At 54.5% G+C, this 15,434-nt stretch overlaps 1 protein-coding gene across 1 annotated transcript; it reads left to right on the plus strand.

The window, feature by feature from the left end:
• The first annotated feature begins 2,310 nt into the window (after positions 1-2,310).
• Positions 2,311-13,610, plus strand: CDK16 (cyclin dependent kinase 16). Its single transcript, XM_082864531.1, has 16 exons — positions 2,311-2,660; positions 7,089-7,296; positions 7,900-8,033; positions 8,135-8,260; positions 8,349-8,405; positions 8,504-8,618; positions 9,314-9,408; positions 9,507-9,569; positions 9,836-9,959; positions 10,162-10,282; positions 10,392-10,489; positions 10,574-10,679; positions 10,761-10,803; positions 10,955-11,045; positions 12,341-12,418; positions 12,510-13,610. The coding sequence occupies exons 2-16, from the start codon at positions 7,095-7,097 to the stop codon at positions 12,545-12,547; spliced, it is 1,491 nt and encodes a 496-aa protein (XP_082720657.1). The 5' UTR covers positions 2,311-2,660; positions 7,089-7,094; the 3' UTR covers positions 12,548-13,610.
• Positions 13,611-15,434: the final 1,824 nt, after the last annotated feature.

The following is a 15,434-nucleotide window of genomic DNA, read 5'->3' on the forward strand; positions in this document are numbered from 1 at the left end:
GTCTGTCCACTGTTTCCACCATTTCCACCTCAGCATCTGAGGCTTGCACACAAACTTGATTTCTCTGCTTCTACTATCCTGGGGCCTTCATGGGTACTCTAGACCTTGTTCACTGTATCCCGCCCCACCCCCCACCATTACACCTCCTGACTCCAGACATTGCTGTCCCTTTCTTCACCACCACAGCTCCTGGATCCCCTTGCTACCTAATTTGCACAAGGTTTGAGAACAGCTTCTTCATCAAGAACCCATGTTTTCTGGTTGCATTTCAGTTCCCCACACATGCCATTTCACTTCTCTATCATTTTTGTCTACCATTATAACACCAGGGCTCAGTGGGCAAGGGCTGGGTCACTGCACTGAGCCCCCTGCACCCAGCAGGCACAAAGGACAGGGTGGGACAAGGTTGCTTCCTCTTGTCTCTGCCTAGAACTATTTACCATCAGGCATTCAACAAACATTTGTTGACTGCTTACTGTGTGTCAGGCTCTATTGTAGGTGTTGGAGATAGCAATAGATAAAAAACATCCGTGTCCTGGGGTGGGTTGTGTGTGTGTGTGCATGCGCGTGTGCGCATACTTATGTTTTGCTAGGGCAAGACCTAGAATAGACAATAAACACAGTGAGTAAATTGTATGTTAGAAGTTGATCAGTGCAGTTCAGAAGATCTGTAGAGCCAGGTCTGGGGAATGATGGGGGGGTGCAGGTAGGCAGTTTTAAATAGGGGAGTCAGGGAAGGCTTCATGAAGAAGGTGACATTGAAACAAGGACTTGGAAAAAGATGAGGCAAGTGGATATCTGGGGAAAGAGCATTCCAGGCAAAGGGAACAGCAAGTGCAAAGTCCCTGAGGCTGGACTGTGCCTGCTTCATTCAGGAACAGCTAGGATACTAGTACGACTGGAGCCGAGTGAGGCGGCTAACAGATGAGGTCTGGGAAGTGATGGACGCGATCATCTTTCCCGAGGTGGACTTTTGTCTTTGTGAAATATTTCCACTCCCGACATGCTCCGGTAAATCCTCGTTAATATGAACTGGTGTGACCAAGGGTACCATAAGGGGAAGCCCAGAAGAGATGGGGAAGTTGGCTTTGCACTGGGGTGCCGTGTAAAGATGTTCCAGATGGTCTGCCGGACGGAGTCTGCTGCCATTTAAACTGGGCTTGGTGATAGTGTAGGAGTTTTGCAGGCAGAGAGGGGTGAGGGATTAGGTTGGTTTGTCAGTGCTTGACACACAACAGGCGCCCAATAAATAAAATGAAAAACCGGACAGCCCAGGAGGTGGGGCAGGGGGAACCACGGGCGGGGCTCCGGCGGGCCAGAAGAGGTAGTTGAGAGGTGGCAGTAAAACCCAATTTAGGGTACAAATCCTCGCGTGAGGCGGAAAAGAGCCCCCTTTCCAACCCAAAGTCCCAAGCATGCGTAGTAATGCACTCGCTCCTGTAAAGGTCCATCTTTCCCTTCAGCCTAGGCTCCACCCCGTGAGCTTCGCTGATGGAGATGGGAGGGGTTAAAGGCGGGACGAAATTCGATTGAAAGACCTTTTGACCAATCAGCTTGCGAGGCATTCGACCCATGGTTGAGAACAAAAAGGAGGCCCCGCCCCCTCGACGGTGAAACCAATGAAAACCTGGCAGAGGCGCGGCCGGGGCAGCGAAATCACGCCTTTCCAGCCAGGCCACGCCCTTTATTCTTGCTCTGCCTCACCCCAGGGAGCAAATCCGATTGGATGGGCGACAATCTCAAAGGGCGGGGCCGCATACATTCACAGTGGGAATGAGCTCGCGTTTGGGGAGGAGCAGCTGGGCGGGGCTAGACTCTGTCCTATCTAAGGTGGTAGAGGCCAGTGATTCTCCAGGCCGCTTCTCCTAGAAAAGTCATCTTCTCGCGAACCTTTAAAGTCCCTGCCTCCGGAGGCACCTCAAGGGACTAGGACTGGCTGCCTTATCTTTTTCCTCCTTCCAAAAGTCCCGTTTGCTATCATGGGGATGTACCAAGTGAGACGGAGTAGGGGGACCGAGTGGTGACCGGCACGCTGGTCACTGTCTGCTGCCCACTTCAGCGTTAGCAAACTTCTAGCAAGATCGGAACTGAGTACTAAACAACCTCTACACTTCCCCCCTGGCGCCATTCCAGGGCAGCGCCACATTCCCCAGTGGGCGCGCAATGGCCGCGCCCCCTCCCGCTGCGGACGGGTCTTTTGGTACATCCAGTCCGAGGTGAGTCCCTTCCCTACCACTTCACCCTTTCCAGCGCGTGCGTGCGCATGCGCGGAGCGCGGCGCGCGCAGCGGTTGGGCCGTTGGGTGTTCGGCTCTGGGATCTGCCGCGTCTCCGCGAGCAGTCGGCTCTGAACCGCGAGCCGCCGTGAGCTCTCGGATTCTAGCCGGCGCCAGCGAGCCCAGGGGCATCGCCCGCAGCGGCCAAGCTCATGGCCGGCTGAGCGGGACGCCGCCTCCGCCTCAGCCACCGCCGCCGCCGCCGCCGCCTCCTCCTCCTCAGCCGGCGGCGGCCCGGGCCCAGCAGCCATGGCCGAAGACTACTGGGACGGGCGCCTGCGGCGAACAGGAGGAGAAGGAGGTCGCGCGGCCTCAGCCCGGGCCGCCGCCCCAGGCGCCGCCGCGCCGGTCCCGCGGCGTTGAGGTTGCTCGCGCGCCCCCGCCGGTGAGCGCGTCCACGAGGCGTGGGGTGGGGGCTGCCCTTCCTCCTACAGAACCAACCCAGACCCCGGGCGTTGCCGGGCTGCACTGCTGGCATGTGCCCCCTCCCCCAGCGAGTTTCCCAGAATGCGCCGGGCCGGGGGTCATTTGGGGCCTCCCTGACCTTGGCCCCGCCCTGGGCCTGGTCTGGGAACTGGGGATGGGAAGTACTGTGGGTGCTAATGGGGAGCAGGGTAATCGAAGGACCAGAGGGTGTGTAAATGGGTGGCAGAGTGGTGAAAGACTCGAGGTTTGCTAACGGGGGCCTGAGCTGTGGAGGGGTCGGAGCATGTGGTAATAAGTCTTACCGCTTTGTAAGGTTTTGAGGCCCAGTGTGTGCTAACGGAGGGGCGGTGCAGGGCGATGGAGGGACCTGAGGATGTATAACAAGGGAGAGGACGTCGGAGGAGTGCTGAGATATGCAAATGGGGTTATAGCTGTAGAAAGGCCCCGTGTGTGTTACTGGGGGATAAGGTGGTAGAGGTACCAGAGGGTGTGCCAGTAGGATCGGGGTTCTTAGGCCCTGTGTGTGGTAAGGGGGGGGTGGTCAGGATGGTGTTAATATTGTGTATTTGTCCATGACGGACTGCGAGGTGTGAGGGTGCAGAGTGTGCTCATGGAGGACAGGGTAGTGGAAGAACTCCAGTGTTGAGAGGGTACTAATGGGGGTCATAGCTCTCGAGGGTATGTGCATATGATAATAAAGGTCTGGGTAGTATGAGGCCCAGTATGTGCTAATGGGGGCAGAGTAGTGGAAGCCCTGAGCCTGTGCTAATGGGTATCAGAGTTGTGGATATATGTGTGTGTGGGTTGGGGGTGAGGGAAGTATCTAAGCACTGTAAGAGGTTCAGTGTATTAAGGATCAGGATGGTGTGAGATCAGTGTGTGTGGGTCCATGAGGTCAAGGGATGTGAGACTCTAGGACACCCTAAGAAGGAGCAGGGTAATATATGAAGTTCTAGTGACTATTAATGTGGATTTAGAGTCATGGAGGCGCTTAAATGTGTGCCAATGGGGGGGAGAATCAGAGCAGTATGAGTTCTGGAATATGCTAATGAGCGTCTGAACATTCTGAAGACAGTGTGTTCTTGGGGGACTGAGGTGCGTTGAGGTTCCAGAGAGTGCTAAAGGAGGGTAGAGCTGTGGAGGGGATCTTGTGTACAATAAGGAAGATCAGCGCTGTGAAGTGATCCAGTTGTCAACCGACAGGGGTTATAGCTATGGAGGAGTTGAAACAAAGAGAAATAAAGGACAGGAACGTGACAGTCCAGGTGTGCTAAAGTGGATTAGTGCCATGGAGGGCTGAAGTGTGTTAATGGGGTTCTGGGCTGAATGAAGATCTGTGTGCACTAATGAGGGTCAGGCCATTATAGAACAGCGTGTTTGTGTGTCCCTGGGGACTAGGGCTGAGTACAGGTTCAGGGTGTGGTAATGGGGAGGCACTGTGAGGCCTGGTGTGTGCTAATAGGGGTCAGGGTGAAGTGAAGGTCCAGCCTGTGCTGATGGGATATGGGGGGACAGGGTAGTGGGAGGACCAGAATATGTGTTAGTGATGATCATAGCTGTGGAGGGATCTGAGTGTGGGCTAAAACAGGTCAGGGATCTGCAAGATTCACTTTGTGTTCATGGGATTCACGGTAGTGTGAAGGTCCAGTGAGTGCTAATGTGGGTTACCAACCTCTACTGCTGTAGAGGGTCCCAAGTGCATGTTAATAGGGGTCAGAATCATGTTGGGGGAACAGTGAGTGCTGTGGAGAAGAAAACAGGCAGCATGTGGTGCTAAGAGTTAACTTAGAGGGGCCAGTGGTGTGCTAACAGAGCTTAGTGCTCTGTTGAGGCTTTGTGTGCTGATGGGGGTTAGAGATAAATAGGGAAATTGCGTTGCCGATGGCAGTTACAATGCAGAGAAGCCTTCTTGAGGGTCCAGTGTGTACTGAAGGAAGCAGGACACTGAGAGTCCAGTGTGTGCTTATGAGATGTGCCTGAACAGAATGAGGATGGTATGTTCCTATAGGAGTTAGTAGAGTGTGATGACTGTGTCCTCAGTGGTTGGTGTGATGTGAGGTGGTGAGTATCCTTGGGTGTGGAAGTATTCTGAGGATGGAAGCATCCCCTCAGGGGGTCAAGACGGACATGTGCCCTTCTCAGAGTGGGGTTGTGTATCCAGTTTCTTGCTCCTTCAGTATTCTAAAACCTAAAAATCTCAGAAAACTGAAATGATATTTAAAAGTTTTACTGCAGATTAATGTTCAAGTGTCTCTGTTCACAGGGCCCTGTCCAGGGTCCCCCTGCTGGGGGCGTTGCATGATACACAGATTTTGTACCCTGTCTCCCTAAAATCCCCCCAAAACTGAACTCTGGAATATGTCCAGCCCTTGGGGTTACTGCTTAGAGGTCATGGACCCATGGCTCCTTCGGGTTCCTTCCTCATCCTCCGTCCAGCTCTACTTACAGTCCCCCCAGATCCCCCATTCCCTGCCACAACAGGCAAAGCGGCTGGGTATCCATGCCATATGGACGTATGGAAAACAGTCTTTGGGGGCTGGCCATGCTTCACCTTCCTCAGCCTCAGGTCCAGTGTTCAGCCTCTTGGGTCAGGATTTTTTTTGTTATTGTTATCTTGGGTTCTTTGGATGGACTTCATCCTCTTTACTGGATCTTTCTGCTAGGCTGGGCCCTCTACCCCTTCTGGGGGTGATGAGCTCAGGCAGGCAGAAGTGGGGTATGGGGATCGCTAGGGTAAGCACCTGATTTCAAGGTAACAGATGACCCACTTCTCTCTCTTTCGAATCCAGCCCCAGCCTCATCGTCAACCTTCTATCTAGCTCCACTTCCCTTGGGCCCAGGGCCATCTTAGGCCCTGCTGTGAGTCCAGATGGTTCCTGGGCCAGGTCTTTCCCCCTCCTTGCTGGCCCAGAGCCCAGGAGGAAGCAGAAGAAGGCTGGCCTAAGCCTTTTGGTGGCCCCGTTCCCTCTAGCAGCCCCATCTTCTTGCTGATACCAGTGTCCCTGGGTCACCTTGTCTGGGGTTGTTCATGAGTAGCAGGGACTCACCCTGCTCACTCTGACAGATGTTGGTCCTAGGCCCTTAGCCCCCTGCTTCATTAATTTCTGCCACAAGCACTTTTTGAGCATCTACTCTGTGTCAGTCACTGTTCCAGGTCCTCAGGATATAGCCGTGACCTAAACAGACATAAATCTACCCTGGCGGAGCTGATCTTCTAGTTATGGTGGTGAGGAGACAGACAGTAAAGAATAAAGAAACCAGTAACTAGATGGTGTCATTTCTGAAGAGGTGATAAGTTCGGGGGGGGGGGGTAATTGGCAAGGTGAAGGGGCTCAGAATGATTGCGATTTTAAATAGGGTTATTCGTGGTTATCTGTGAAAAAGGTGATATTTGAGCAATGGCCTGAAGGGGATGAGGGAGTGAGCTATTTTGAAATCTAGGGGAAGGGTCTTCTAAGTACCAGGAACAGCCACTGCAAAGGCCCTGAGGTGGGACTTTTGGGTGCGGTTTCAGAACAGCAATTAGCAACGAGGGGGCGGTGAGGCCAGAGAGGTAATGGTGTGAATGGGGGCCTTGTGGGCCACATTAAGGACTGAGACGTTTATTTGGGGTGATAAGGGACATGTGGTATGTTCTCAAGTAGAGGAGAAATGTGACCTGGCTTGTAAAAATCTGGTAAAATCTGGGTTCAACCTGATGGAACCAGGACAGCTGGTAGACTTAGATCCCCCCGCAACCCCACCCAGTGGTTGGGTCTGGGCAGGACTCTCCCTCCCTCTCCCTGCACCCCTCACCTGGGTAGCCCACTGGGGTAATCCTTTAGCCACCTTGACCATGGCTGCTGGGGGAGGCAGGAGGGTCCTTGTGGTCGCGGGGAGCGTTCCGCCTTGGCAGTTGGGGGTGATGTGAGCTGGTGCCAGCAGAACATGCCATTCTGTGGGCGTGCCCGGGGCCGTGTCAGTGGTTCCGGCGTCCTGGGCGAGCCCCCCGCTACACCAATGGCTAGGTCCATCAGTGCTGCTGCACCCGAGAATGCCTGCTGTGGAGCCTCTGCTTCCACAGTGAGGGTGCCCCCATAGAGGCCAACACGCCACCAGTTGGGCCCTTTCCCTCAGCCAGCCACCCAAGCCTCAGTACCCAGGTGGGCTCCTTAGGAGCAGGGTGCCCTGGGGCTGGTCATCGTAGGTGGCAGGCACTGACAAGGGTCTCCATCCATGCCAGGTTTCTAGGAATCCTGAGTGGTCCCAGGACTCCACAGTGGTTGGGTGGGCACTGACACAGGTTCATGTCAGTGCACCTCACTGGGTTGTCATGGGTTTTAGGGAGCCTATGGGTGTCAGGCAAATGCTAATGTGGGACCCATTCGCATCCATACCCCCTGCGCAGGTCGCCATGGATCGGATGAAGAAGATCAAACGGCAGCTGTCAATGACACTCCGAGGGGGCCGAGGTGTAGATAAGACCAATGGTGCCCCTGAACAGATAGGCCTGGATGAGAGTGGCAGTGGCGGCGGCAGTGACCTTGGAGAGGGCCCCACACGTGCTGCCCCTGGTGAACCTCGCTCTGGACGGGGCCCACTCAGCTCTGCACCAGGTGGGTCCACTGACCATTCCCACTCCCAGACTGGTCCCAGGGGTGCTGCCTTCCAACTGAGTTCCTCTTAAACTTGCGTTATTTTCATTTTCCTTTCTCCATTTTTTCCCTCATCTCTGCCATCCTCTCTCAACACCCTCTCTCTATTGTCCATCTGTGTCCCTTTCCTTGGCTTTGTGCCCAGGCCTCAGCGGGGAGGAAGGGTGCCCCGCCTGCCACAGCTGCCCCAAGCCTCCCTCTGCCCTTCTCCTGCGCTCTGTGACAGCCCCCTCAGGCCTCCTGGCACCTGCCTGCCCTGGGCCTGCCTTCCCAGGGCATTTGGCTACTTCTGCTGCCTGCCCACTGGCTCTGGGCCAGCCGCAGTTTCAGCTCGCCGCTGACGCGGGGTGCTCCACTAGGTGACTATTGCCCTCCCAGTTCAACCTGTCTTGACCTGTGTGAACCTCCCTGGGCCTTCCCACCCTCTCCATGAGGGACTCCAGGCTGCTCTGGGGGCCATGTGCACACGTGTGTGATGAGGGAATGTGTTACGGGAGGGTGGGGGGATTTGTCCTGGGGCTTCTGAGCCCACCCGGCCTGCCCTCCCCCTGTCCCCACTACCAGAGATTGTACACGAGGACTTGAAGATGGGGTCTGACGGGGAAAGTGACCAGGCTTCAGCCACGTCCTCGGATGAGGTGCAGTCACCAGTGAGGGTGCGCATGCGCAACCATCCCCCACGCAAGATCTCCACTGAGGTGCTGAACCCCCTGTCCGGGCAGTGGCGGGGCTGGAAAAGAGGGTCGAACCTGGGGAGTTGGAGCTCATGGTCCTGTTTCTCCCCTATCTTGCCTGCCAGGACATCAACAAGCGCCTATCACTACCAGCCGACATCCGGCTGCCCGAGGGCTACCTTGAGAAGCTGACCCTCAATAGCCCCATCTTCGACAAGCCCCTCAGCCGCCGCCTCCGCCGTGTCAGCCTGGTGAGCGTCTTCTCTTCCTATCTCCTCCTCTTCCTCCTCCCAGTCCCTTCCCCTGAGCTTACTTCAGCCTGCCTCCTTTGCCCCACAGTCTGAGATTGGCTTTGGGAAACTGGAGACCTACATCAAGCTGGACAAGCTGGGAGAGGTGAGAGACAGCCAGGAGGCCCATGGTAGGGCTGGGGGTCCGTGGGAACTCCCTGCAGCTTCATAGCTCGTCTCCTGTCACTCTTCCTCACATTCCAGGGTACCTATGCCACCGTGTACAAAGGCAAAAGCAAGCTCACAGACAACCTCGTGGCACTCAAGGAGATCAGACTGGAACACGAAGAGGGGGCACCCTGCACCGCCATCCGGGAAGGTACAGGCCCCATCTGATCTGCCCCAGGCTTCCCGGGCTCTCCCCATGGTGTGCACGTGCACGCACACACACACACACTTGCACACACACACCCATAGTGAGGACAGGGACTAGGGGTTCTGGGACTTCCCTCCTGACGTTCTGGGCTTCATGAGAAAGTGCCCATCAGCCACATATCCAGATAATAAATCAGGGTAACCAGGAATCTTCCTGTGTGGAGAAGAGGTAGGTGAATTGTAAAGCAGGGTGCTTGCTTTGGTTCTGAGAATATCCCTGAAAGTGCTCACCAGTTTACTTGACACAATAGTTTCTAGTCAGAATTTCACATGGAATGAATCTGAATTGCATAGTAATTGAGTGTGCAAACTCATTTTCACACGATGCTGCAGATCTGTGTACTGAGGATTGGAGCAAGGGCGCTTTCCAGAAACCAAAAACTGGTTGTGAAAATCTAGTGTCACATAAGCCTGGGGCTGCAATCCCAGGTTCTTGCTCTATACTCTTCTCTGAGCCTTAGTTTCCACATCTGGAACTTGGGGACACACCTTCTTCCTGGTATCAGGTGGGTTAGAGCCCGTGGCTGTGAGCCACCACCCCAAGCCATCTGGGCTCGACCCGGTCTAGTCCTCCTCCTTGCCTCTGTTCTGAGGGTGGGCCCTGACTCTTCCCCTGTCCCACCCCCCTGCTTCCTGCAGTGTCCCTGCTCAAGGACCTCAAACACGCCAACATCGTCACGCTACACGACATTATTCACACGGAGAAGTCCCTCACCCTTGTCTTTGAGTACCTGGTAAGGTTGGGTGGCAGTGGGTCCTGGGGGGAGGTGGGGAGATGGCCAGGAGCCACAGGATGTGACCCTCTTTCCTCTACCTGCTCTTCTTTCCTCAGGACAAGGACCTGAAGCAGTACCTGGATGACTGTGGGAACGTCATCAACATGCACAATGTGAAAGTGGGTGTGGGGCAGGAAGCAGGGGCACAAGGGGGCCCCTCACTCACCCACTCCACCCCACAAATCTCCCAGAAACAGACTTTTCCTGTTTGGCTTTTTTGCCAAAAAAAAAAGCTGGGAGCCCTTGGAGGGCATTGGGACCCTATCCTCTTTTGTGAGACAAGGCTCTGGGCTCAGTGCCTGTCTTTGGGAGGGGGAGCAGTGCCTGCTGGGGGTCAGGCTGCTGGATACTCTTTGACCTCTGCCTGCCGTTCCTGGGTCCCCAGCTGTTCCTGTTCCAGCTGCTCCGTGGCCTGGCCTACTGCCACCGGCAGAAGGTGCTACACCGAGACCTCAAGCCCCAGAACCTGCTCATCAATGAGAGAGGAGAGCTCAAGCTGGCCGACTTTGGTACCCCTGGCCTCTGCCTTCTTCCCAGTGATCCCCCAGCCTTACTCTCCCAGCCTCCCCCTTCCCCACAACCACCTGGTCTCAGTCCCTCCCCTTCAGCCCCTCCAGGCTTTGCTTAGGATGCCCTCAGTCCTAACTGCATTCTCCCCATTACTGCCCACAACCTCCTCAATCCCAGCTGCCCCTTCTCTCCACCTACCAGGCCTGGCCCGGGCCAAGTCAATTCCAACGAAGACCTACTCCAATGAGGTGGTAACACTGTGGTACCGGCCCCCCGACATCCTGCTCGGGTCCACGGACTACTCCACTCAGATTGACATGTGGTGAGGACAGGTCGAAGTGTGGCAGGGGCCATGCGGTGAAGGGGGGTGGCTTGGTCACAACAGCCAACCGGCCAACTGCCTACATATTCACTGTGCCCTCCCTGCCCAGGGGTGTGGGCTGCATCTTCTATGAGATGGCCACAGGCCGGCCCCTCTTCCCGGGCTCCACGGTGGAGGAACAGCTGCACTTCATCTTCCGCATCTTGGGTGAGGAGGCATGAGCCCTAGGAGCTGTGGGGACATGCAGGGAGGCCCTGTGAGATGTTTAGGATAACTCCACTTCCCCGCCAGGAACCCCAACTGAGGAGACATGGCCGGGCATCCTGTCCAATGAAGAGTTCAAGACATACAACTACCCCAAGTACCGAGCCGAGGCCCTTTTGAGCCATGCACCCCGGTGAGGCTGGTGGGTAGGTGGGTGTTAGGGACCAGAGTACCCAAACTGAGTTTAAAACAGGTCCCCTTGTCCTTGTGGTAGACTTGACAGCGACGGGGCTGACCTCCTCACCAAGCTGCTGCAGGTGAGACGATCTTCCTGGGCCAGCCTTGGGGCCTAGCGGATTCCAGGTGTGGGGAAACAGGGAGCTACAGGGGCAGGATCTGGGGCGGGGAGGAAGAGAAGCCTACTTGTTGAAAGTGTCAATACTCCCCCATCCCAACACACACACTCAGTTTGAAGGTCGCAATCGGATCTCCGCAGAAGATGCCATGAAACATCCATTCTTCCTCAGTCTGGGGGAACGGATCCACAAACTTCCTGACAGTGAGTGGAGCTGGGGAATGGACCGGCTGGTGGGGGGCTTTGGGGAACAGGACTGCTGCAGATAGCTGGGCAGGTTGTGTTGGGCTCTGGCTCTGCCACCTTGGATGGGGTGGGGTGGGGTGGGGTGGGGGGGTATGCCCTTGTTCACGTGTGTGATGTGTTGTTCATTATAGAAGAGTTTTTTAGTTTTCAGTTCCTGGAAATTTTCAAACGTACATAAAAACCGATGGAACATCACTTTACCTTTTAAAAAAAAGTAAATGTTGTGAAATAGATACTGAGAAATGACAGATCATAAGCATATAGCACAATGAATTTTTACAAACTAAACACCCGTGTAACCGGCATACAGGTCGAGAAATAGGATGTGAGAAGCTCCCCTGAAGTGCCCTCTTTTCTCCTTCAGTTATTCCTGGCATCCCCTCTAAAAGTTGCCACTAGTTTGACTTCTAAAGCATAGATATGCTTTCCCTGTCCCTGTCCCCTACAGAAATGGAGGCACATGGCGTGTTCCGTTATGTCTGACTTTTTAAAACTTTTTAATATGGACGTTTTAAAGTTAGATATATTTATATATTAGACCAAATAATATGATGAGTCCCCAGGTACTCCAACAAGTGATCAACTCATGGCCAATCAGGTTTTATCTATAATCACTCTGATTATTTTGAATCAAGTTCCAGATACATCATTCATCTATAAACAATTTCAGCATGTATCTCTAAAATATTTTCTTAAGCGTAACAGTAATACCATTATCACGCTAACATTTGATTGGATTAATCTCAATCAAATCCCAAACACCGGACTTCCCTGGTGGCGCAGTGGTTGAGAGTCCGCCTGCCGACGCAGGGGACACGGGTTCGTGCCCCGGTCCGGGAAGATCCCACATGCCGCGGAGCAGCTGGGCCCGTGAGCCATGGCCGCTGAGCCTGCGCGTCCAGAGCCTGTGCTCCGCAACGGGAGAGGCCACAACAGTGAGAGGCCCACGTACCGCAAAAAAAAAAACAAAAAGAAAAATCCCAAACACCATCCATTGTCTAGACTTTATAGGTGGTAATCGCAGTATCACTGTCGCACTTGACAAAGTTAATGATTTCTTGGTGTCATGTAATAGTCTATATTCCATTTTCCCTGGTTGTAGCTGGTTTGTGTGTGGGATTATTTGATGGATGAAAGTCAAGGCTCTCAAAGAAAAGGCAGCTTTTTCTAATTTCCCTGACGGGGCCACATGGGAGGTGGTCCTAGGTGGCCTCATGGGTCATGCCCCACTCCTGTCTCTCCTCCACCCACAGCTACTTCCATATTTGCACTAAAGGAGATCCAGCTACAAAAGGAGGCCAGCATTCGGTCTTCGTCAATGCCTGACTCAGGTAAGTGTACTTGTGGCCCTCACCCTCTTCCCTGCCCCGTCCACCTACCTGCTTGCTCACCAACAGCCATCTGCTCTGCTTTCCCCTGCAGGCAGGCCAGCTTTCCGAGTGGTGGACACCGAGTTCTAAGCCACAGACCGAGGCCCCAGCAGGCAGCAGCTGGAGGGATGCCATACCCCTCACAGGGCAGCCCCCAACTGCATCATCCTCCCTGCTTGCTGCCTGCCTACCTGCCTGACTCATGCTCGCCTGCCCACATGTCCCCTGCTGCCTGTCTGAACACCCGACCATTGGCCTGTTGGCCCACCCATTGGCCTGTCTGCTGGGTGCTAACAAAGTTCTCATCGTTCCTTCGCCTGATCTGTCTGTCTGTCTGTGTGTCTCTCTCTCTTTCTGTCTCGGTAGTTGCCGGCGGACAGCATGGCCGTGCCAGCCTCCCACACTGAGGCCAGGCCTATACCCCTCCCCATCATGCCCCACCCCCCGCAGGACCACTACCCCACGGCAAGCCAGGGGTCTGGAACTAGCCCAGGCTGGGGATCTCGACTCAGACAAGACACGGTGATGCCTTGGGTCTGAGGCTCCCCTGTCTGCTTTCCTGCCTGCCCCACCTGCCTCATGTTGTGTGGGCCTTTTTCTTTTTGTTTGTTTCATTCATTGTTGTTTTTTAATTATTTTAAATGAGGTTTTCATTTTTTAAATGCAATATCTCTGTATACAGGCTGGCTGGGCCCCACCCACTGTGTGGCCCTCCCACAGTATTTTGTGCAATGAAGCCCCGCTCCCAGCCTTTCCATGGCAGGGACACAACCCCTATTCAAAACCCTGACCATCACCAGACCCTGGGGTCAGCTAAGGGAAAGCATGCCTCGACCACTCGCCTTCCGACCCCCACCTGCCATCCCCAGCTGCAGGGGGACTTGGGGACTACTGGAGATTCTCTGGGAGATGGATGAGGTGGGGGGCCCCCACTCTTTCCCTCCTGCAGTCCCATAGCAGGGGCCTCCTTCTCAGGGTCTCCCTAGCCCAGCCCTCCTGTCCCCATCCCACTCGGTGCTGTTGAGTAGGGCCCCTGCCAGGAACTGACCAACTCAGCGAGGAGCCATAGTGTGTATATGTACACAGGCAGGGACAGAGGGGCACATGGTGGGGGGGGGGGGTGCCCAGGCGTTACCCCCTAACCCCTGGGGAAGATGAGGCAGGGCAGGGACAGTCTCTGGGGTCAGTCTCCAGATGGGTGGTTACCTCCCCTTCACTCTAAACCCTGGGGCCCTCAAATGGGGTGGGAGGGCAGGGGCCTTCCTAGGGCGGTTTGGGAGGGGTGGGTTCCTGAATGCACCATAATCGCTGTATGAAATATTAAAAAGTCTAAAGTGAAAAACCTGATTGCAAATCCCTGTGGGGGTGGGCTCAACCCAGGGTGAGTACTGGGACCTTGGAGAATTCATACCTGGTCCCCATCGTCTAGAAGAGCACTGGGAGTGGGCCAGGGACACGTCAGGACTATGAAAAAGGCATCTGAGGGGTTGCACACAACGGTGGAACATCGAGTTGAAGCAGGCAGGGCAGGCTGTATAGAGCATAGGCTAAGGAGAGAGGAATCAGATTTACCTGAGAATATGCGGGAGCCAGATAGAGGGTAGACTGGTGGGTGTAGAGAGGCTGTTTGAAAGACACTTGGAAGGCCCAATAAAATGAGTTGGGGAGATGAGGCAGAGAGGCCCAGTATGACCAAGACATGTCTGGCTGGGAGCATGAGAAAGGCCAGTTGGAGAGGGAATATGAGAGGAGGGTAGATTTTGAACCACTGAGTAGATAGGGGAATGCTTTTAATACATGGATCAAATTCAGGAGTAGGGCCATTGATGGAATTGGATGTTTAGATTACTGGTGTCTAGGAAGTAATGGAAACCATGGACATGTATGAGATGACCCTGGGGAGGATGCAGTGGTTTGTGGGAGGCTAGAGGTCAAGAGACAGCCTGGGACTTGGTTTCAAGTCGAGGCTTTGATTTCCTCTGTCCTGGGAGTTCTAGCCCCTGTCCACCATCTTGGGCAAAGCCTAGGATAGACTTCCAGGCAGAAGAGGTAGGGTGGGCAGGCAAATGCTACAGGAGATGCAAGCTTAAGTGACTGGTTACTGAAGTCTAGCGGTGGCAGTGGCCGACGGACCTCTACTGTGTCCCTGTAAGCACTTTGGTGATAGCTTGCAGCCTTATAGTTCCATGATGGCTGCCATGTCCCCAAAGATGGGAAAGCAAGCAGGGAAAACATCACCCTCCCTACCTGACCGCATCCTTGTAACAGGGCTGAAACTTCCACAAGCTCGTCAGCGGACTTATGCCATCATTTGGCTAGAATCAGTTGACATGGCCACCTCTGGCAGCAAGGGAGGTGGGGAAAACGAAGACCTTGCAAAAGGGGACAAGATTGCCAGGCCGGACTAGAATTCATCCAACTGCTCTGGGAAGTGGTAGGGTACCTGGTGTGGGCAGATGTTGGTTTCTGGAAAACGGAGAAATCGAGTTTAGGCCTAGGGAGGGAGGCCTCTTGTTGGATTGTAGGAAGGACGGGCTATCAATTAAATGCGGAGGGGGAGTTTGCGGAGGGGCAATAAGAGTCAATTCAGAGAATCTGACAAGCTTCAGCTGGGCCTGAAGAGCAGCTATCTGCCATGTGCCAGACGGAACTCGAATGCCACTTCGGGGATCCCCAGGTGAAAGGGCTGCTCCCTTTCCTCCCTCAAAGTTTGCACAACTGAGTTGTGACCCCCTCACCTGTGCCAGCTCTGAGCTGGAGGCTGGAATCACAGTAATATACAATCCCTGCCCTGCAGAAGTTAACCGAAAACAGGTAAATCATAAGATCATGTGTATGGGTGGTAGTGGGATTTGAAATTGTGCAGGGAAAGGGTATTCTGGACCTGTGTGTGCCTGGGCCTAGGTGTGGAAAGGCAAGGTGTGTTTTTGCCACCTGTGCCAGCTCTGAGCTGGAGGCTGGAATCACAGTAATATAC

Source organism: Leucopleurus acutus (genome assembly GCF_964270905.1).
Source record: "Leucopleurus acutus genome assembly, chromosome: X".
In the NCBI taxonomy this organism is placed as follows: Eukaryota; Metazoa; Chordata; class Mammalia; order Artiodactyla; family Delphinidae; genus Leucopleurus; species Leucopleurus acutus.